The sequence below is a fragment of the Leopardus geoffroyi genome, chromosome B2 (assembly GCF_018350155.1).
Source record: "Leopardus geoffroyi isolate Oge1 chromosome B2, O.geoffroyi_Oge1_pat1.0, whole genome shotgun sequence".
Lineage (NCBI taxonomy): Eukaryota > Metazoa > Chordata > Mammalia > Carnivora > Felidae > Leopardus > Leopardus geoffroyi.
Window position 1 is genome coordinate 28,701,998 of NC_059332.1, and position 24,370 is coordinate 28,726,367.

Below are 24,370 nucleotides of genomic sequence, written 5' to 3' on the forward strand. Positions count from 1 at the left end.
AAATTTTACTGTTAATTCATATTATGAGGCATTTCTGTGTCGTATTTGCTAATGTAGTCTTATAAGGAACGTCTAAATTTGCGGCCGCCCCAAACCCTTCCAGACTTCCATATTTCAATACTTCCCAACATTGTGAATCCCACTATTCTAATACAGAATCCACATAAATTATGTTTCTCAATCTCCTTTGCTATTAGGGTGTAGACTCTGGATTTAGTTGCATCACCTGACACACCTACTTGAAGTGGATTTGGAAACAGGACATGGGAAGAATTAGATGGGTAAAGAGCACCTGCTTGGCAGGTGCAGGTGGCAGCAGAGGCAGGTGGTACTGGGGGTGGGTGGGGAGACGTGGCAGCAGATCTTACTGGGCCAGTTGTGTGATGTGGTCTGAGTGTTGTTCCTTTAACTTCAGCTGAAAGCCTGTTTCTCCAGCTCTTCTGAGGAGACCATAAGCTCTCAACAACTTCTTAATAAACCCCTTCCTGCTTAAACTGGCTCAGAGTAGAATCAGCTGTCTGTAACTAAGACCTGAGCCCTAAAATTCCCCTCCCTGTCTCCCACTATTATGAGAAGTCAGAAAAACCTTTTTTTCCTGTTTAATTCATATACACATTCATGTTTTTCCAGCTTTGAGTCAATCATTACATCTTCCAACAAAGACTCTTAAAGAAGATGAGTTTTACCACTGTTAATACATATGAGAACACTTCAGCATGAGACCAAACACACTCAAACATGTCAAGGGTAAAGTTTAAGGATCAGCGCTAGAAGATAGTGAAGCAGCAGTTTCTCCCTCATTTAACTTTTGCTTTGTTATCCCTAATTGCCTCCTTTTGTCTCTATCCTCATTTTTCCCTGGACTCTGGGCACTGTGCTCTGCTGGAAATATTAAGGCAGTTGTTTGAGGTTCTAAAGCACCTCCAAACCCAAAGAGGTATTAAAGAAGTGTTTTAAAAGGAAAAAATGGAAAAGGAAATGATACTGTAAAAATAAGTGATTTCACTCCTTCCCTCCATCAAGGTCAAACAAGCTTATTAGTATAGATACACATGCTGGTCATTTCATACACCCGTCATTGAAATGACTCATTTACTTTTTTCTTTTACTCTTAAGTGAGAGTTGGCCATGGATCGGGCCCAGAAGCTTATGAAATTCTTTCCTCCCACACACTTCCTCCAACCTCTTTCAGACCAATACTTCCAGAGGGATGTGAAGGATTTTCAGGTTTCCATGCTCCCTTCCACTGTGATTGTCATAGCCTGAGTACCTTCAATCAATCAAGGATGCTGAGGTGGATTCCTTCTAACATAAGATATAAAAATGCCTGTTACACATGCTGACAGCCACTTAATTCTAACAGAATCTAAAATCAGCCCAGCCCATATGACGGGAGGTAAGAAAAAAAAAATAAATAAAGAGAATGGACAGAAGAGGAGGTTAAATAGGTCTTAGCTTATTAAAAGCATTTACTATAAATGCCAACATCAGTGTGACTGGAAAGTACTTCACTTCCTTTAGGTGTTCCGTGAGTGGGGTCACATTCCCCTTTTTGGTGCCTAATGCAAAAAAGAAAAGGATACTGGCCCTATAAAGCAGGAGAAAACTGCACGAAGATGGCAAAGGATATCCTTCCCTCCATGCCCACAGATGATGAGGAGGTGACTTTCAGCCATGCTAGGCCCCTCACCTTCACTAACTGGGATGGGCATGTGGCAGCTACAGCTTCCCATCTGTGAAGCTCTAAGGAGGAACAAAGTAGCTCTCGGCCACAAGTTTGGGGATCCCCTACTCTTAAGGAAGGACAGAAAAAATATAAAACACAAGATCATATTCTCTCAAAAACAGAACAATAACCTACCTTGGCACATAGTAAACACTCACTAAATATCTGTTGAACAAGGTGAAAATCAATTAACATGAAGATCATACTATAAGAATACTACAAGTGAGAAAAATATTGTAAAATGACCGTGCCTTAACCTGGTGACCACTAAAACAAGGGAGCTGAACTTTTAGCTATGCCATGGAAGGGCATGCTCCCTGCACAAGCTCCAGATATCAGTCTCCTGCCTGTCCACACAGTGAACAAACTATGCAAATACTATAAAGAAAGGAGTCAAAACTGTCAAAAAGGTTCAGCTGCTCACCACACAAGAACATCTATTTATCTTGGCTTAGTCATTAACAAAGCACGAAAAGTGTCTCTCTTGGAGGCCACAGACTGCAGAACATGAAGTACCTGAAAAAAGCCTTCAGATGCCTGCACATGTGTACAATTCATGGCAGTTAATTACTAATTCAGAAAGCAGCAAGAGTGCTGACACCATTAAGGAACTCAGTGCTACAAGAAGGCTGGATAGACTTAAAATTATCCTAGTATTAATAGAACCCCCGCGAAAGACCATTCTCTAATGTTGAGGTCAGACAGAGAAAAGGGGCACGATGTGTTTAGATAAATTATGGAAAGCATAGCAAACAAAACAAAGTAATAAAAATCTTATTCTAGAACAAAATTCTAGAACAATCTGAAAAATTCATAAGTAATAAAAATAACACAGAGGGGACGTGGGTGGGAGGATAGGTAAAATAGGAGAAGTGGATTAAAAGTACATTTATGATGAGCACTGAGTAATGTGTATAGAATTCTTGAATCACTATATTATATACCTAAAACTAATATGACACTGTATGTTAACTATAAAGGAATAAAAAAAATAACAGTAATGTTTTCATTAGTATAGCACTTACTGTGTGATATTTACTCCTACTCCTACATATTACCTCTAAAGCTAAAAGAAAAATAAATAAAACTAAAGTTTATTATCTTTGAAATAAAATTATTATTAAATAAATAAAAATTCAGTATTTTCCATAATGTTTTAAAAAAGTGATTGGTGGAGGGGCGCCTGGGTGGCGCAGTCGGTTAAGCGTCCGACTTCAGCCAGGTCACGATCTCGCGGTCCGTGAGTTCGAGCCCCGCGTCAGGCTCTGGGTTGATGGCTCAGAGCCTGGAGCCTGTTTCCAATTCTGTGTCTCCCTCTCTCTCTGCCCCTCCCCCATTCATGCTCTGTCTCTCTCTGTCCCAAAAATAAATAAACGTTGAAAAAAAAAAAAGTGATTGGTGGAAAGCCAATTACCATTAAACTTTTATGGAGTTACTAAGCATCAAGTTGCAGATTTTCAAGTTAGGTACCTGGCCCAAGAATACAAAAACAGTTCAGTTAAGGGAAAGGGGCTCAGTATATGCTTTAAGACTGTCATGATTTCTAGGAGGTACAAAGAAAGAGCAGATAATTTCTTTTGACTACATGGCATTTTGAATGGCTTAACACATCCTGCGAACACTATTAATACTGATAAGATGGGGACTAGAGGGAGGAAGAATGCAAAGAATTAAGAAAAATCCTCATATTTACACTGACCACATACATACTGAATATTCATAACAAGCAACACATCAATTAATATTACATAGTATGGAAAAAAAAATTAGGAAAATACAGGAAAGAGGTTACATTTCAATGGGATCATCCAAAGAAAGCTTTTTGGGTAAAGCTTTTGTGTTAGGTTTTGAAAGACACCGTAGACATCAACTGACTGAAAAGAAAGTTTAGAAAGTATTCCAGAATATTCTTTTTGAGCAAAGTTTAAAGCTTTCTAAGTCCATATTCTCAAAAGTTCTAATATTTTTCTGTTTTCTGTTTCAACAAGCATAGTAACCACCAAAAGTAGGGTTTTTGCCTTTCTTTGGGGCTGAAACTAAAGATTACACTTAAAACGATACATAGACAAGTACTTGGAAAGCAGGGCCAAGATTCTGATTTCAGGACTAGTAAGAGATCAAACTCTCGCTTGTTTCAAGTACAATTTCTAAAATTCACTGTTCTTTTGTTTCTGAAACATATGAGGCTTTTGAAGAACCTAGCTGACATTCTACTTTTCTAAAGAAAGATCAAGGCCTTCAGAATCTGTTCTCTCTTTCCCAGGAAAACTAATAAAAACCAGTTATAGAATATAACTATTTTCTGTAAGGACTTATTCACAAACTAAGAGGAAACATAATAGGAAATGAAGTTCACTAAGGGGCCAGAATCAGGAAATCCATGTGATGGAAAAGTTATTTTAGCTGCTAATAAAAATGACCTTATTAGAAACCCTGGTTTCTTATCTTATCCCATCCAAATACTAGTAGCAATATGGAGTTGTCCTCTGAACGAGATGACAGTTTTTTCTTTGACAATCACATTTACAAGATATCAGGGTGGCACACTGATATCGGACTCTGTAATTCTTACACACAGAACTCTACTAACACTGATCATCTAACACCCATGACTGAATTGAGCAAAATAAGTTGGGGGCCCTATTAAGACCTAATTTCACCCAATTATCAAAAAATTTGACTCCAAAAAGGAAACAAAATTTTAAAAGATTTAAGTTTAGATTGTACCACACCTGATCAGAAGAGCACAGTTTGTACACCACTGTGAAAAACAAAGGTCTCTCCCACTCGAGAAAGTCACATTCTGCTTTTTTTTTTATTGTAGTAAAATATACATAAAATTTACCATTTTAAATGGTTCAGTGGCATCATGTATATTCACATACTCATCACCACCATCCATCTCTAGAACTTTTTATCTTCCCAAATGGAAACTCTATGTCTATTAAACACTAACTCCCCATTAACCCTTCCCCAGTCCTTGGTAACTCCCACTCTCTTTCCGTCTCTATGAATTTGACTGCTTCTGCACTTTCATATAAACCTAAAGTAAACTCTGAAAAAATTAGTCTAGCCACACTAGGAAGGTCACAGACCCAAGAGATGGCAATTGCTGACTTGAAATTGTTTTCAGATGTACACAGGTTTGACAACCTTATTCTCCTTTATAAAGCCACCTCTTCATAGAGTGTCTCACTCGAGAGAAAGCATATGAAGATTTTCATCTAGTTTGTGTACGTGGATGCCAAACCCAGTAGCTGGCACACACATTTTGAATATTATTTCTCCTCAATTTAATAATTTTCACATGGCCAATAGCATTTTAAGGGCAAAAAGTAGAATACAAAATTATATCCACAGAAAGATTACATATGGAAAAACTTATGTATGTCTGTGGACTAAGAACTGGAAGTAGGCATAAAAAAACATGAACAGATAAGGTCCGGGGATGAGATTCTCAGCCATCTCTCTTTTTGTTTGTACCATAACCAAAATCTCATAGGAATTACTGTAGAAAATCACCACAGAAAATAAATGCAATCCTTTTGTTGTGCTATATAATAAATGTTTTGAGTCTAGATTCTAAACTGAAGATGCATTTTCTTCAGGCACCCATTTGCCACTGATTCTTCCTGCACCAGCTAAATTTAGGAAACACTACTACAAATAACAACTTCCAAGAACTCTGTGGTACTTGATGGGGTGGGGAGGGGTGGGAAGGTCAGAGTGGAGAAACAAGATTTAGCCCTTGGTTTGATTTTGTGAGAAAAAATGCAAATGAGAAACCTCCAACACCTGTTGGCTTCTTTCAGGTTAGTCAAAAAACGACATACATCTGACTCGTCAGATCAACCGATGAGGACCCAAATGCTTATTTTTGCTCGAGCTATTTCAATGAAGGCTAAAGTGGGCATAGTCAGCACATCACACATAGTGAGCCAACATGGGTGGGTTATGGGAAGGTAGTGAGGGAGATTCATGCCAGCTCTAACCCACCACTGAAAGCCGTTTTCTGTGATTTCAGTTGTGTCTGAGCACTGCTGATGTACCCAGTGTGACTCATGAAAACTCTCCAAACCAAGTAATTCTGCAGTGTTACTTAACGAATGTTAATGATAAATGACCATATCAAAAAATTACCATGACTGAAAATGGATGCTTGTAAATCAGGAGAAATCGGCAGTAGATATTTTAGGAGCATTCTCTAATACCACTTGTAAAAGATACAAAGATAAATTTTTATCCGGTCATATGCCTCAGCTGCTAAAACACATTCAGTGGCTCCTTATTATATCTGCAAAGTAAAGAAGATCCACTTCAAAATCCTTCAGTACTTCTCTACAACTTACCTCCTAAGCTCACCTCCCCCAGCTCACCAAACTCCAGGTATCTGGGCTGCTTGAGAGTCTCTCCAAATGTTCTGTACTTTCCTGCCCACTTCTCCCCAGGCTTCCTTCTTCTCTCCAGTATTTTTTTTTTTTTTTCATATCTGGAATACCCTTCTCTTTCAGGACTCCTCCCAGGGGTACTTCCTTAGTGGAACCTCCCCTGATGTAACCTACCAGCCGCATGCCCAGAACCTTCCCTGACATCATCTCCCTCCACCTCAGGCTGACTCCACCTCCCTGTTCCAAGTGCCCCGACAACACACAACATGGCTGGCACACAGGCATCAAGACCACAGAATAGAGGACCATAACTGTCTTATGAATGGTCTCTCCCAATAGACCCTAAATTCTTTAAATGCCTAATCCTATCTTAGTCATCTTTCTTTCGGTATCCCAGTACCCTTCTCTTCAAAGACCATCAATAATGGTTGCTAAGTGAAGGAAGAAATGCATGGGACAGAAGATCCATTTTTACAATTTTAATTCTAAAATAAGTCAGTCAGAGAAAGACAGATATCATATGTTTTCACTCATATGTGGATCTTGAGAAACTTAACAGAAGACCATGGGGAAGGGAAGGGGAAAAAAATTAGTTACAAACAGAGAGGGAGGGAAGCAAACCATAATAGACTCTTAAATACAGAGAACAAACTGAGGGTTGATGGGTGGTGGGGGAGAGGGGAAAGTGGGTGATGGGCATTGAGGAGGGCACTTGTTGGGATGAGTACTGGGTGTTGTATGTAAGCCAATTTGACAATAAATTATATTTAAAAAATTACTAGAATGGCCCATATATGTCCTTGAGCACTGCCCTAGGCTGGCCAGAGGCACTTGCAGTTGGCTCCAAAGTCATGACCCAGTGCAGACAGGCCAGGCACAAATGGTCTTTAAGGTCTAGGTCTCCTATTTAGTTTACTACATGCTCTAAATGGTCTCAGCAGAATCTTGTGGACAGTCTCACTAACAATGGGAAATAATAACTAAGGTGAGGGCAGGCAAAATGCTCAGATATCTTCAGGACTGCATTAAATTGGGGAATAAATGGCCCCAGGCTTTAGACCCAACACAGGCTCCTGGATGATGCTGGCAGGATTTGCAAACAGGCCTGTGTTTATTGGGACACAGTCATGCCTGTTCATCTATACATTGTCAATAGCTCCTTTCATGGTACAGGAGACAGTACTGTCCTGTAACAGGAAACTTAGAGCCCACAGAGCTCAAAATATTTACTATCTGGCCCTTGATAAAAATGTGTGCCGAGCCCTGGTCTAGTCAATGACATTTCACAGTCATTTTCATGGTTTCAAGTTCATCTCGCATGTCAAATTTTTCTTCTATATTTAAATGATATCCGATACAGAATAGCACCTTATTTAAAAAAAAAAATGTTTATTTAATTTTGAGAGGTGGCGAGTGAATGTGGCAGGGACAGAGAGAGGGAGGCAGAGGATCCAAAGCAGGCTTGCACTGACAGCAGAGAGCCCAATGCAAGCTTGAATTCATGAACTGCGAGATCATGACCTGAGCTGAAGTTGGATGCTTAACCAACTGAGCCACCCAGGTGCTCCTGATACAGCACAGCACCTTCTTAGAATTGCAATATTCTAAATCATTAGTTGTGCTCAGTTCTCTTCTTTCTCTTCAAAAGAGGGGGACAGAGGAATCTTCCTCTAATATAGGACATTTTTAACAAAGAAATTAGATGCAATATGTGAAACACACTAAGTGCTGCTAGTAGGTGCTCAATAACTGGAAAGGCAAGTTTGTTGTCAGTCATCTCTATCTTGATTGCAGCCTCAGGTTACCAGCAAATTCAGTGTCACACAGACCAGGCTTCAGAATGCTGTTAGCAGACAGCTCACTAGAACCAGTGGGAAGAGCCACATTCACTCTTGTTTGTCTACTAGGCCTGGATGAGCACACCTGCCTGAGTCATCCTCACCTTTTCAGCAAGAAGGTGACTGTTTCCCTTCTTAAATACATCTCTCTACTCAGGGAGGAACATAGCATTGTTTCAAACATTATTTGTGTCCTATTTTGGAGATTACTAAACAAATGAGTTCTCAGACTCTCTCACTTATGATAGAATAATAAATTCACTGAAGACTGAGTTACTGACTTTGTAGATTGCCACTTGTCTTCAGTCTTGGATACAATCTGCAGCTTTGAAAAAGCTAAGAAGCTTTTTCTAAAGAGCACTCAATCTCTTGGGCCTAACATCACCTCCTCTATGTGGGATCAGACCTCAAAGTCGTTTGTTTCAAGAATGAAAACAAGCAGGTTTCATTCTTGAAACAAAACTGACCCTATGAGCTGTCCAGTCGTACGTGGGTAGGGCTAATGTTTATGACATGCAAAGGCTACAGGTGGTAAAGGCCAGTGCACGAGCCACACAAGAAGGGCCATGGAACTCAGAACAGTGAGAAAGAGCTATGGGCTGGAAGGGTAGAGAGGAGTAGGGCAGAGAACAGAACCTGTCCCATTTCTCCTGAATATAAGGAAGAGTATCCCTCTACAATGAAGGTAAATGTGGATTAGAGACTGCATTAAATTTCTGTTTCATGGAACATTCATGTACAACAGATAAGGGGTGTCCTATTACCCAAACATAATGGGGGAGTGCGTTTTCCTTGCTCTGTTTTAAGGATTGGCTGGTCAATGTTCCATGGCCTTCCTTTGAAAGGGCAGCATTTTACCAAATCTTCCCTCCCCCACTGCTGCCATTGAAAGCAATCTGATGGGCTATTTTTATTTTGACAGCTGCATCCTCTTGCACTAGGCACAGAAGGAAGTCCCAGACCACTTTTGTTAGAGCCCACATAGGACTCACAAGGAGAGATCGAGCACTGGCCACCAAGGAGGTTAAAGGTCCCTCCTTCATTGGGGTCAGCAGTACCTCAGGATTACTGTTTGGGACTATTCAACCACAATGCCACCACACATACAGGAGCAACAGCAAGAGAGGTTTCCATTGGAAAAGCTGGCTAGCCTCAGTGTAAAGGAACATTTAAAAAAAACAAATACTTAGAAATGTTATTCTTTGTTAGCTATGACATAATTTTTGTTATTTTTTAAAAGAAGTTTATTTATTTTGGGAGAGGGAGAAAGGGAGAGAGAGAGAGAGAGAGAGAGAATATGAACATGTGTGTGCATGCATGCATGAGCGGGGCTGGAGCAGAGAGAGGGAGAGATGTGGGACTCCATCTCATTACTGTGAGATCATGACCTGAGCTGAAATCAAGAGTCAGACACTTAACTGACTGATGCCCCGATCAGGTGCCCTGATAATTTTTGTTCTTTAGGGCACAGTATCAGAGCATTCTATAATGCAGCTTAAATTAATCATTTATAGTAGCTTTGAAATTACCTTCTGCTTGGGTAGCTGTGGGGATGGTCTCCTTGACAAGGTATTTCACTAAATAGGTAAAGTCAAGTTGGACCAGTTCCACCATTTTGAAGCCCCAACTGCTTTAAAGATCTGTAAATTCTGAGATGATTTCTAAACTACTCTGCTTAGGAATAGTTTCCATGGTTCAATTTGAGGTCTGGGATCAGCTCTGTTTGTCTGTGATGCCTTACCCCATGCTCACACAATATCAGAAAAGCTGTCTCTTTGCAGCCATTTAAAGGGTAAAGGCATAGCCTGATGGCAGCTTTCCCATGTCCTCTCCATTCTCTGGAAGCTGGCTATGGTTCTCACCAAAGGAATCTTATGGATCATTTCCTTTTAGTTGGGAAAAATCTGAGAAGCAAATAAGTATGTCCATATTGGCCCTCAAGAGAAGAAGGCTCTAATTCAGATCTTGGATGCATCTACTACTTTTCCCTCACCAGTGCTATAAGCAGGTATGGCTTGACTAGCTCAAACTTTCACCATGTATTTCATTTGCTTTCCCATTAGAAAAGCAGATAAGAGCTAGTTGAAGATGCTTCTAAGTAATGCATGTTGAAACTCAACATCTGTACTAGTTGTGGTGATAACTGAAAGGAGAAATAATTTCTCAATTCAAACCCAGGGTTTGACACAATTCTCTGCCCCAGCATACACATAAAGGTCTGTAAAACATCTCAGGAGTCAGACCACACAGAGGGGGAAACAGTTCAAAGAGTAGTATGGGCATGACCTGTCCACTTAGCCTGAACTGAGATGATGACTCTTAGCTAGGTGCCATTGGTTTACTCTTGGACTTTTAAAGTCAGTTTGGATCACTTCCCTTGCAGCTGTGGCAGGCACAAGGTCCACCTGCAGTGCCTACCAGCAATGAATTACTAGGAGCACCTAAAAATGGCAAATTTGCTTAAACCAGTCTTCAGTAAACCAGACTACATTTAAATATTTTTTATCTTATGGCTGAAAACAATAGTGCCTACAGAGCCATTATACCCTGCTTTGGGTCTTAATCAACCAACCAACCAACCAACCAATATAACCTTTAACTTCTCATTCCAATTTCTGACTACAGACTCAAAGTCCCCTCACCCAAGGAGCCTGCAATTTGCCCAATTCCCTTGGGCTAGACATCCTCTGCCATTACCACTACGATGCTCAGATTTCCTGAAGGTCTGCCAGCTGCATGCTGTGCTGTCCTAACCTGGAACCAAAAACATATTTCCTTATGAGGATACTTACTTTGGTTGTATCTTCCAAATTAAGCTGCTCTTCCCTTTTAAACTCCTTAGTAAAATTGGGCCCCTATTAAAAGCTTTCCAGAGTTTGCTCCTATGTCACTTGTTCTCCTGCCTTCTAGTGCTAGCATCCAGCACAACCATGCACAAGAATTTCTTGTTAAGGGTTGATGGCCAAAGAACTGCAGAACTGCATTATATCTGCACCAGAGCTTCTTTTCTCTCTAACCCCTCTGTGCTCTGGGGTGCCCCTAAAGAGTACCTCAAGGACTGTACTCAAAAAAGTTGAGACTAACTAGCACCCATCAAGGGGTGTGAATTTAGGAATAATAATCAAGATTCATCTACCTCACCTGACATGTGACTGATGGGAGCATGTGTTTATATGCTTTCAATGTTATTAACACCACATAAAAGTCAGACGCTTCCATGCTCCCAGGATTCTGTTCATTCTCTAGCCTCCTATTCATCCTGTTGAAGCATTTTCTTGCATGGTTTTATTCCATCTCAATGGCTTAGCTACAAGTCTACAATGATGATGCTAAACCTTCATCTCCAGCCTAGATCTCTCTCCTGAGCCCTGGACATATATTTCTATTCATTTGGGAATATCACATGAGCATTTCACCCAGAACTTATCTTGCTGCTTCTTCAATTCCAGCTCTGCCTCCCCGAATGCTCACATCCATCCATTGGTCGTACATCTGTCTTTTAGCCCATCATGCTGTGGCCTCAGACATCCCTAGCTTCTCCCTTGCTTCACTCCCCATATCTAATTATAAACAATTCTTAGAAATGGCTTTCTGTATTTTGAAGCCGTTTTATGAAGTACCTACAAGTTCATGGCTGTTAAAATTTCTTGACAGATTGTTCCTTTTTTTCATTTATATAGCTCCTCCTTAATCCAATTTTATTCTTTTGCTTTCAATTCTATTTTGTCTGATAAAAATATTGCTATGCCACATTTCTTTTGGTTCATTTACACTGAAAAATCTTTGCTCATCCTTTGATTTTTAACCTTGCTGTGTCACATTGTGGAAATGACTCTTCCACTTCTACAGAAAAATCCACTCTCAGCATCCCAGTTCAAACCGTCACCATTTCTGACCAGGATTACTGTAAGAGCTTCCTAAAGTTTCCTTGATATCCATCACCCTCATTCATCCCATTCCCTAGTCAATACCCTGGAAAAGGAATCTGAATGTGTCACCTGACTTGGTTCATAAATCTTTGCTGAGTCTCTGCTTCACAGATAAAGCTCAGGCTCCTCAACTTGACAAATAAAAACTTTCCAATCTGCTCTGAGCCTGCCTCTGCAGCCTGGCCACTCTGCCCTGATGAGCCTTTCACAAGTCACAGAACATGCCTTGCCTTTGCACATCTGGTGCCTCTGCATGCCTAGAGAAATCTCATTCCCCCACCCTGTCTGTGTTCACCATCAGTACCTAAAAAACTTTTGTTATCTCTTGAGACCACACCAAATTGTCAACTCCTTGGCAAATCATAGCTGACCTGGCTGGGTTAGCCATTTTCTCAAGTTCCCCAGAGCCCCTCACCTCTGTTATGCATTCACAACTTTGCACTGTTACAAGGATTTCTGTGCCTGTCTCTTCTTAATGCTGGGCCCCATCTTACTTCTTTGTATTTTATCCCCAATCCTTGTTACAAGGTAAGTAAACATCTGCTGAATCTGAGGGAATAACTCCTAATTTAGCCAAAAGGAGAACTGAGTATGGCCCCACCCTTACCCCACCATGTTGACCACCTTCTCCACTCTATAATCAGCCAATCTCCACACATCTCTCATGGCTCCAGGGCTTATTTCCCCCTTCCTGACCAGTCCGGAAGGGCTGCGAAGGGCTGCTCCTAGTCGAGACATACCTCCCCACTGAACCAAACCATACTGGTTCTACAAGGTTGCCTCAACACCCCTCTTTACAAAGTCTTCCCCAAACTTCCCAGCCCATGAGTCTGAATATTTTGCATAAATAGAATTTCTACCATGTGCTTCAGCATTTATAGGCAATTTATGTAGTTGTATCAATGCATACTATCACTCCAGCTGAAGCACACAGGGGAGACCACAAGTTACATACTTCTCCTGAGACCGTGGTTTGGAGATATTGACAGATCAATGGGATATATTCCCCATTGAAGAAAAGGAGGGATGCAAACAAGGCAAGCCCACTTCAGAAACACTCAACACACAGTGTGCTCAGTACTTGAACACACAGAGGAGTCAGGACAGGAAGGACAAAAAAGGGCACTCAGCAAGAAATACTAAAAAAACTGGGACTTGATTTAGAGAAAAGTTTAGGAAGAGTGCTTTGTAAAAGTCTTCAGTTATGTGGAGAGGCTGGACAATATATATGAGTACTAAAGAGAAGGTTTACATCTGAAATGCAGGGTGCTCTAGAAAGCCAGAGAAAAGGTTAACATAGATCTGTTTCACTTAAGGACAAAAAAGCACCGTTTCCTCTCTAGAAGAAATAAAGATTTCAAGCCCCTTTTAGTCCATTCATGCTGGAATTCTGGTTTTATAACTCCATTTGCAAGTGAGCTTGTCACAGAGGGGTCAGCAGCCAGATGGAACTTTCTTACGCACTTGACTGCCCACACACACGGAACTCAGATACAGCTTGATTCAAGAAAGAGCGATTACTAGACAGTTTTCGATACCTACCATAATCATTTCTATTTGAGTCATTTCTATTTAAGTCTGGGGTTGGCTTCAAACAAATTTACCTCAACACATGAAAGCTGTTGCAAGCCTTTGGTATGGTAGGTGCCACTGATACTTGGGTGGCATCAAAGACTTTCCTAGAGAGGTGAAAACAATGGGGGTTCACTGGAAACAACTGTCAATCTGAAAACCATGGTCAAACAATGATTTGTTTTCAAAGGCCCAGGACCTCATTAGCAATTTGATAGTGTGAAGGTTCTGCAATGCCAACAAACTAACTAAAATCATCCACATTGGATACACTGGCCAATCTACATAGGAAATCTCACCCAATGCTTCAAGCTGCACTAGGGGATTTGTGAATCTTAAGAAAGGACATAAATTCATTTAACTGAAACAATCAAATAGAAGTTAATTGGTACCAAAAATAAAATCTAGACAGTTGAAAGGTTTGTCTCGGGCTACCTTCTCCTTTCAAGATTAAGATAACTGAAATGAATGGTTTATATCCCCTGATCATGGACAACAAGGATGTAATGTGTCTAATGTCCAACATGCACACATGAATCCATAGGGAACACTTTTACCACAGAACCCATTCTGGCCAAGCCTCAATATCCACTTGTCACTACTACAGAGACCAGGGGTATGGCCACCCACCTGCCTGCCTCCCTTCCCTACATTTCTTCATTCAAAAAGAAACTATGAAGAGACTCCCACTGTGAAAAAAATAAAACTAGACACAAAAGTGAAATTCATCCTTCCTACCCTCTTTTCCCATCCTACCCCACTTACCATTCTGAAGAATCTGGCACGGTCCTTCCACACCCTTACCTGTACATTTACATGCATATAAATGTACACACAGAAATATATAATTGATATTTAATTTTATATAAATGGGATTATATTGTAGATATTATTTTACAACTTGCTTATTTTGCTTAACAATTAACTTTTTCCTGTATATACCTATAAACCTTTCTCTTTTTGAATTGCTGCAGAGTATTTCTTAACATGGTTGTATCATAATTGATTACTATCCTTCTGCTGAATGTGTGGGTTGGCTCCAATTTTTTGCCATTACAAACAGAGCTGCAGTGAACATCGTTGCCCATACCTCTGTGAGTATAAGACAAAACATGTGGCTTTCATTAATTACCTATCCTCCTAGGGGAAATGTGTCCTATAGCTCCTGTGACTTGAAGGTCATGGGCAGGGTGGGCCCTTGGGTCCTGAAAACTGAGGACTAACATGGATACCAGGTAGAAAGGCAGAGCTGGGGGTGACACCCTGCAAGTGTGCTTATGTGGCTGCCAAAGGAAGACCACGGGCAACGAGGATCTTCCTCTTGAGCCAGAACACAAGCCCCTATGCTTGAATGTTCTCTCAGCTTTTCATGATCTGGCTATTAAGTCCTTGAAGTCTGAGACAATGCCTCAACCAACTCTGCCTGTACTTCAAGCATACTGCCTTGGGTATGGCAAACCTTCTAATTGATCATTCACTGTCTGTGTCTTAAAATGTACTTTCCTCCTTGTAGGACAAAGCTTCTAATGCAAACCAAAGGTGGCTAAAGGATCCTTAAGAGATCAATCAGAACATCATAGAAGTATCACAGGGAATTCTTGGTTATAATAACTTAGCAAAAGATAATTCTGAACTAGAGTCCATAAGAACTCCATAAAACAGTACATCTACTTTTGCTATCACTTACTGACAAGTGAGGAACACAACAAACAAACCACATAAATGAGGCTACACTGCATTAAACAGATCCTCTGGCTTCACTTATAACTCATGGTTAATAAATCATTCTTGGCACAGCTCTTCTTTCACACCTCTCAATGAACTACAAATGATCAAAGACCTGATTTCCCACTTTGGAATGGAGTTGAAAATGCATGTGGCTCTCAGTTCATCAGTAAGAGTCTGCATAGGGACTCCTGTGTACCAGACCCAGGTTGAGTACTGGAGACACCAAAGAAATCTCAGTGTAGTACTTGTCTGCAGTAGGCCTGAAGCCAGCTGAGGAGCCTGGACACAGTAAAGAGTTAGATATCAAACAGAGATTAAATAGCCATTTGATAGACTACAGAGGCTGTCACAGAGTGTATACAATTCACAACCCAGCTCAGAGTACAAACTACAAATATTACAGAAAAAAGGGAAGAAGTCCTGAGGTTGGAGGAAACTGGGAGTGTCCTTCTCAGAAGGAGAGCTGGGGCCAAGCTGTGAGGAAGGGTAAGGCTTGAGCAGGCAATAGCGTAGAAGAAAGAAGAGCACATAGAAGTTTCTTAAACTTTAAATGCCACTTAACACCTTGTTTCTGGTTTGATTTACACTTGGGAAACCAACTTAACTTTTGAGGTAGTGAAATGAGGAGGGTCACCAGACAGACATGTAGCAGACAACCAAGGTACATCAAGGAACCCCTCAGTCTACCAACACCACTGTCCAAGTAGACTGAATATCTCACCTTGGTGAGAGTTTCCTCAAAGTAAGTGGGTAATGAAGACAGCAGTACAGACATATAGATAACAATAAGTATCAGAACCAGAAGATGTGGCCAACTATAAACAAAACTAACAAAATGAAATTGTGAGCACGGGCACCTCAAAAAATGTCTTTAGTGTTAAAGGAAATATAAAACAGAACCACCAAGAATAATTGTCTTTTATGAAAACATCTTATTCTTAAAAAAAAAAACAAAAAAAAACCTTAAGTGGTTCAAAGTATAAAAGCCAAAACTTAAAATAGAAAGAATACATATCCATGCTGAACTCAAGCTCAAAAAACCTACCTGGTATACATAAAATACCCTGGTTTGACTATATGCATATAAACTACTGTTTTTTTTTTCTAGTTAATCCTAAAATATAAACCATTTAAAAATTAAAATTTGGAGGATTAGTTCAGCAAAGGAATGAGAACACTTTTTAAAGCATTTTTGTTAATAGCAAAAAATAGTTTTGTTTCCTGCAGGTGCTCTGGTTAAGTACACAGAATGAAAAATGAAACAACCTCTGAAATTTTTACATTAGAAAGATAGAGTTCTGTTTCTTTTTTCAGGGGAAGGGAGAAATCTTTCATTGCTCAATATTACTTCCTTAGCACCTACAAACAATATGGGGTTCCTGATATGAAAAAAACACCATCTTTGTGACAGGAGTTTTGACTACCCCTCAAATCTAGAGCAATCAAGTAGACACTGAAGACACAGCTCACTGATAAGGAAACACTCCAGAAAAAGCAATCAACTCCCCAACCAAGTCCTACATAGAGAAATAGACAAAGGGGTTTTTCCGCCTTCAATATTTAAATTACAGGTCTGGACTTAACTTCTGTTTGAAATTAATGAATGTGGCAATGATTTTCCCCCTGGCCCTGCCACTTGCTAACAGGTGATGTGAGCAAGTCAGCAGGTCTGATTATGCTATGAAGGAACCAGAACACTGCCATCCACCTTGCTGGGCTCTCAGTCTTTTTGGAGGATTGAAAGAGATTGGTATGACTGTCATGGAATCAGATCTCTACCAAAAGTCATGTCTTGGGACTACCAGCTTCCTCCTGGCTGGAATGCAACAGACCAGATTTTTCAAATTCTTATCATCTCCAAAAACCCAGTCAAATGCCTGGTCAACTGCAAATGTCTCCAGATTCATGTGGCAGAGGAAAAACCTCATTCTCTGATCTTCATTGGTCTCTGTTCCTACTTGATTCCTAGTACTAAGGGCCTACCCTGAGCCAGAGCTCTTCCTCCACTGGACTTAATTATTACTGGTATTTGTAAAATACCCATAATATATATCTTGTTTACACTCTAAGGGCTTCATTGGGGAAAATACTGGGATTAATTCCTTCTGTTATCTCCAGCATCTGTCCCAGGGCCTGGCATGTAGCAGGAGTTGAATCAATCAGTCAATCAATCAATCACTCCCTGCCTTCAAAGGCAAGAACGGTTTGGAAAGGAAACTCAACAGTGTGAGGACAGCATTCACAGCAAATAAAACAAAAAAAAATTGCCAATTAACAGTAATGAAGAATAGAACTCTGTGCTGGTGGCAGTATTGGAAAACAGGAACTTTCATACATTGCCAGTAAAAGCACAAATGGTATAACCCTTTCCAAAGCATATGTGGCAATATCTACTAATATTGCTTGCAGATTCAGAAGCATCAGTCCTGCAAGGAGAGGACCAAGGCAGTAAGGCACTCTGGGGAAATCTCTGGCTTGGGAAAGAAGATCCAGGTTCCTATTAAGCTACACAGACCAACTATGGGATTGTGGGCAAGTCCCTTCATGTCTCCGAACTTTAGCTTCTTTGTGTACACAATGTAGAATCAAAGTAAGTGATCTCTGGGACCCTGTTCATCTGGGATTCCTATGTCAAACACAAAAAAAGTAGGCATAGAAATGGAGTCAGAGCTCTTCAGAATTGTAGATGTTAATTTAGGGCTGACTCAAGTGAATATATAGGCCCCCAAGTTTCTACTGTTTCTTAGAATCATCATCCCAGAAAATCTACTCCTCAGATACTCTTCTGGAGAAAAAGAAATTGGGGCTTTGGACCTCTTTATCTTGGCTGACCACCTTGCCTCGTGGTTCAAAAGATAAATAAACCTTGTCTCATCCACCGATGAAGCACCAAAGACCACCTGGTTTTACTAGATGACCAGAGGTGAGGTGAGGCCCAGCCCCTCCACCCTAAGAACAGCACCTTTTATTCTTTCATTTCTTTTCTGACTTTGGATTGTTACAAAGAGTACAACACCCTAACATTATATTGGGAAACCCTTCTAAAAAGTACCTAAATAATAGAGAATCACATCTAATTTAACTGAAATCAACCAAATCACAAGTTCCTTAAAAGTCCTTCCTAAAGTATTGACATTTTGACAATATTTATTCTTCCAATCCATGAGCAGGGAATATCTTTCCATTTCTTTAAATCTTCTTCAGTTACCTTCATAAGCTTTCTACAGTTTTCAGCATACAGATCTTTCACATCTTTGGTTAGATTTATTCCTAGGTATTTTGTGCTTCTTGGTGCAATTGTGCATGGGATCAGTTTCTTTATTTGTCTTTCTGTTGCTTCATTGTTAGTGTATAAGAATGCAACTGATTTCTGTACATTGATTTTGTATCCTGCAACTTTGCTGAATTCATGTATCAGTTCTAGCAGACTTTTGGTGGAGTCTATCGGATTTTCCATGTATAATATCATGTCATCTGCAAAAAGCGAAAGCTTGACTTCAAGTAAAATCAATAAATGCATAACTAAAGATGTCTTTAGCATATTCATGAGGCTTTTCATGGCAGATGCACCAGAATGGTCACTGGTCAGGTGTTACAACAGGTTACAAATCATTATGACCACGGAAGATGTAACAAGCACTAAAACTATGCAATCTTCCACCCTACCAATATTAGGTTCTCACAACAATCTATATTAAGGCAGCCCCATTTGGTAATAAGATCGGGTTTAGCACCCTTTCCCTGATCACAGTCACCTTAGCTTACTAGCTGTGTAAGCATCCCTCTGAACAAGTGCTCACCCAGAAAGCTCACCCTGGACTCTAATGGCCAGCAGACCCCTTTCCTGAGTCCTCCTTAATCTAAATGTCCATGACTCTATACAGCAGAAAATAGTGCCATGGGATGTTATTAGATAGTGTGTTACATAAGCAGGCGCACGCGCGCGCGCACACACACACACACACACACACACTGGTTCCCTGTTTAGAAAGATTGATAAGTGTGTATCTTCAATGCAGAACTTGAGAGCTTTTAATAAATATGTGGATCTTCCAGAGGAGCCAATAGTGTGCTAAATTCCCTAAACTTCTTTATTTTTTGCAAAGTATCACATCCCAGGGCTATTGTTCAACAATCTACCCTTTTAGAATCTTCACAAAGCCCTTGACCTATGAGCTCTGTACTAGAAACCATATTGCACAATATGACTACCCTCTTTCACTTAGCTTCCATTACAATAAGAGCATACGTAAAGATTATAAAAGCCTTTGATACTTGATGCTAAGCACCAATTGCTTTTAAACCCATTCAAATATTTGTTGGAAATGAACGAAAGAAGTATTTACAGTGTAGTGGCTACATGGCAGCAGGGCTTGGAAACTCCTGCATGGAATTAGTAGCACTGAAACCCTTCCGATTTTCAATAATAACAACCTTGCCACTCCCAGACCAGCTCCAGACTAGTGTTGCCCAGAGTAAGTTAGGGGCCATTCAATAATCATGCATGGCTTTGAAGATTTCAGATCACAAAGGAGGTCCCAGCTGTCTCGTCTCCTATGCCTTATCCCTTCACCTTATATTAGGGCTTCTTACCAGTTTGGGGTTCAACTTATTGCAGTTGCTTGGCTCTGCATACAACCTGCCCTCTCACTTTCATCCCTGCTCTACTTCTCTCCAATGATCAAGGCTAGCATAACACAGAGCTGCTGAAGAATAAAATCCATCCCTCAATTTACCAACTCCAAACAATTTCCCTGATTCATCTCAGGCTGGGTAAGATCATGGCTTCTGGAACTGAATTTACAATTTTTTTTTTTTAAATTTTTTTTTTCAACGTTTATTTATTTTTGGGACAGAGAGAGACAGAGCATGAACGGGGGAGGGGCAGAGAGAGAGGGAGACACAGAATCGGAAACAAGCTCCAGGCTCTGAGCCATCAGCCCAGAGCCCGACGCGGGGCTCGAACTCACGGACCGCGAGATCGTGACCTGGCTGAAGCCGGACGCTCAACCGACTGCGCCACCCAGGCGCCCCTGAATTTACAATTTAAGACACAAGAGTCCCTTTATGCACCAGGCAGAGAGCTAAACAAAGTTCTGCAACTTCTGGGACCCTAGTGAATCTCCTGTATCCCAGTAACTTAATGTGAGCACATGAGTTGAAATAACTTTTGGTGACTGAGTCTTCCCACTTGTACAGAGAGACTACTGTTTTAATTTTTTTATAGGAATGTATTTATTAATTACCTGTGAAGTTAAAACTGAACAAAATAAGAGGAGAAACATTAAAGTATATTATGCTATAAAATGATGGTCTAACTCTTAATGAATATTAAATCACAGGAAAGTACTTATTATCAAGCTGAGGTAAATAACAGCATTCAAAGACTACAATAGGATGTCGCTAAATACAAGCCACCTCTAAAGAAAAGGCACAGAATTTCTCTTTTTTTTTTTTTTTTTTCCCCAAGCCAGTCCTTATAGACTGAGGTAAGGGAATGAAAAAGAATACTGATGGGGAAACACAGTTTTCCCACAGCTCTGAGGTTTTTACACAAAGAGTGTCTCTTTATATTGGGTTATAATCCAACCTGTTTTACTTTCTAGCCCTTTGTTTCCCACATGTAATGTGGGGGAGATTGGACAAAAAAGGTCCAGAGCTTTTTTATTTCTAACGTGCGGGTCTTGGTTCTGGACAGAAGTTACAATGTGAACAGATTTAAGGGCCGTGTTCACACATGGCAATGTGTTCCATTATATGGAGTATAAAGTAGTGAGGCAGGCCCGGAGGATGAGAGTGGAAAGAACATCTATGTAATTTATTAAAATAAAGGAAACCTCAAGCCTCATCTTGTGATTTAAGAGGAAGTCAATCATGACCAGTTTGTGTTTAACTTATTATCTTGACCATAGCTTGGCTATATTTTAAATATAAAACTATTGTTGACAGATGAAGAAACAGAGTAGCTATTTTCAAAGGAACTGTTAATCTCCAAAAAATGATGTGCTGTTGTTTTGTTTTCAATAAAATCATGCTGCAACACAAATTATAGCACCTTAACAAAAAACCAGAGCTGAAACAACAGAAGGAAGTATGAAGTCACAGATCTGGAGAAGTGAACAGAGGTTTGTTCACCATCAATGGTTCTCTGGTACTATAACATTTAATAGAATTACTTATTATACCATGTTCTCATGTCTTTACACTAACTGAAATCTGGCAGCTCTAATTGATAAGGAAAATAAATTTAAAATAAAAGGTATGTTACCTGCTCTTGCATAATGTGAATTTAAATGAAAACAGCTTGAACTAGGATTATTTCTTCCAGAGCAAGTAACCCCTCCCCTTCCAATACCCCATCCTAAAATAGAAGAACACCTATGGGTCACAACCACACATGTATTATTTTCTAAAAAAAAAAAAAAAAAAAAAAAAAAAAAGCTAACTTGGGCTCTGTCAAGGCTAAAAAATAGAAGTAGATTTTACTCCTGGCCAACAGCTCAAACCATCCATTAGGGTAAAATTGAAGATGTGAAGGTGCTTTTGGAATTAGTGTACAGGCAGACACACCCTGTTTACTCGAAAACCTAAGCCATAACAAGAGCTTCTACACTGATAGTCCCCGTACAAGAAGCCCTGGAAAATCTCCAGTGACAATTTATCTTCCATCGTCTTTTGTCCTTAAATGTAAATGGTAGATAATTGAGCTCAAATGGGGAAAAAAAAAAAAAAAAAAAATCAGGCAATGAGCAGGCTGAATTTTTTTGGATTCTAAAGCTAAGGATAATATTGAAAACAAAGCAAATGGGCGCCTGGGTGGCTCAGTCGGTTGAGCGTCTGACTTCAGCTCAGGTCATGATCTCACGGTTCGTGAGTTTGAGCCCCACTTCAGGCTCTGTGCTGACAGCTCAGAGTCTGGAGCCTGCTTCAGATTCTGTGTCTCTCTCTCTCTGCCCCTCCCCTGCTTGCTTGCGCACACATGCTCTCTCTCTCAAAAATAAATAAACATTTAAAAAAAATTTTTTTAAAGAATGCAAATGAGTTTTAAATGTCTTTAACATCTAGAGGTAAATGCGGCATCAACTTATTCTTTGGTATTTAGCGAAGAAAGCCAAGCTAGCAATGTAGCAGGAGTATAATCAGAAAAAGAATACATTCTTCAGCCATGCCACAGACAGGGCATAGACACAAATATGGCCTGGAAACAAAATTAATATGCCCACAGGTACACAACATGAATAGGGGCACATGGAGTCAGAGAGAAGGTAGTTGCCTTCACTAATGTCCTATGCACTCCCAGGAAACACAAATAAAGATAAATGCACGTAGCTCTCCCTTACCTCCAACATAGGCCTGGCACTATCGTGGACAGACAGAATATGTGTCACCTTGTTCTTGCTCAATTGCTCTGCATCTCTGGCATCTGTCATAGAAGAAAGAACATGAGCATTTTATTCTTCTCTGCAAATGAATTAATCCTAAAGTTTAGCCAGGAAAAAATACAATATGACCTGCATATTTCTTTCTTGAAACTTCATAATTGGCCATACCCAATCTAGAATAATCTATATCTAGGAAAATTTAGGAATTGCTTTAATGTATTTTGCAGATAACTAAACTTATTTGTGATTGGCAGATTTTTTTGATACAAAGTGGTCACCTAAAACTTGAAATATATTTAGATTTATGTAGATTTATATTTATATTTAGAATCATGTAATCATGATTGTTTCTGTTTAAGGGAAGTGAAACTATGAGGTCATTTCATAGTTGCCATTTGTTAAATTGTAGACCCTCAGGTTAGTCTTATATGAAATATTAACTATAAAATTGTTTAATATGTATTAATGTTAAAAAATTACCTCTTAATAATTAATAATCTAAGTTACAATCAAATACAAAAGAGCCACTCACTATTTAACATATAGGAATCTGCTAGGGATGACTTTACCCTGATGTTAAAGGCAGGGATGGGTTTAAATGCAGATAAGACTGTGTTTTACACCTACAATTCACTTCAGGGCCAAAGTAAAAATGGAACATTTTCTGGAAATCTCAAACAGAATTGTCCATAAGTTACCAGTTGGTTATTAAATTATTTGCGTATGAAACTAGGGAAACACCAAATTACATTCTCTTCTAATGCTCCTATCTAATGCTGTAGAAGAAAGACTGAATGAATATCCTCAAGTTGGAACCCTTCTGCTAACCTACAAAACGGGTCCACCAAGAAACAGCTCCCCCTATGCCCATGTCCTGACCTGGGACAAGCTTTTTTAAATGACACAGGGTAAAATGATAGAAAGTTAAAAAAGACTGAAAGTCAAATGTTTTTCATGTTTCTGGAAAATATTAATGATATGGGAAAATGCTTTGGATATAATATTAAGCAAAGTGTAAATGCAGGTACCAAACAATAAGTAGAATATGAGCTCAATTTATAAAAGCATGATAAAGACAAACACATATATGGAAAAATTGCTACAAGGAATTAGCTCTAATACTGATAATCTTGAAAAGATGGAATTACTGTGTTTTAATATTATTTTATATATTTTTTGTTTTTTTGGGTTTTTTTGGTATACTCAACATAACTGGTTCTGAAAACTTAACACGTCTATGAACTATCTGGGGGGCTTGTTCGGGGCTCCAATTTAGTTCAAGGTCTATGGCAAGGCTGAGGAATCTGCAGTTTTCATAAGCCTTGATGATTATGTAGAGACTGAAACACTTTCATAAACATTTTGCACTTTCATAAACATGCACCACTTTATAAAGTCAGAAAAGAAATCTTTAAAAGTAATACTAAAATGCTGGTTTTAAGGTTTTCTTCATCAATCAACCATCTCCAGTTTCAAATTCAGATTTACACAGCAGCCATCTACACCAAACATAGGGGGATTCAATTCCAAACACCATCCCCCACTCTGCCCCCAACTATCGCAAGTTTTGGCATCAGTGAGTTTGAATTAAATATGAACTAGAATCATTTAGGATCTCACTGGCAGTCAGCTTCCACATTCTCACCAACATGCAATTTTTCCAATCACCACCAGTATGTATGTTTTAGCCAAGTGGTAAAGCAAGATCAAGCTAGAGCTTTGGGTGCTCACAGAAGAGCCCAGACAAGGTGGGACAATACCGGGTGGGACAATACAGAGCAGCTGGTGGAGTGCTTCAAAGCAGCCT

At 39.7% G+C, this 24,370-nt stretch overlaps 1 protein-coding gene across 8 annotated transcripts in view; it reads right to left on the reverse strand.

The window, feature by feature from the left end:
* The window catches only part of DUSP22 (dual specificity phosphatase 22), a 73,812-nt gene that overhangs the window by 27,872 nt on the left and 21,570 nt on the right, over positions 1 to 24,370 (reverse strand). For all 8 annotated transcript variants that reach the window (XR_006717115.1, XR_006717113.1, XR_006717114.1 and 5 more), the window contains one exon: positions 22,522 to 22,604. Coding sequence is in view for 4 of the 8 variants with exons in the window: in XM_045497625.1 (XP_045353581.1) it covers positions 22,522 to 22,604 (83 nt within the window). In the remaining 4 variants the exon portion in view is untranslated. The remainder of the gene's footprint in view (positions 1 to 22,521; positions 22,605 to 24,370) is intronic.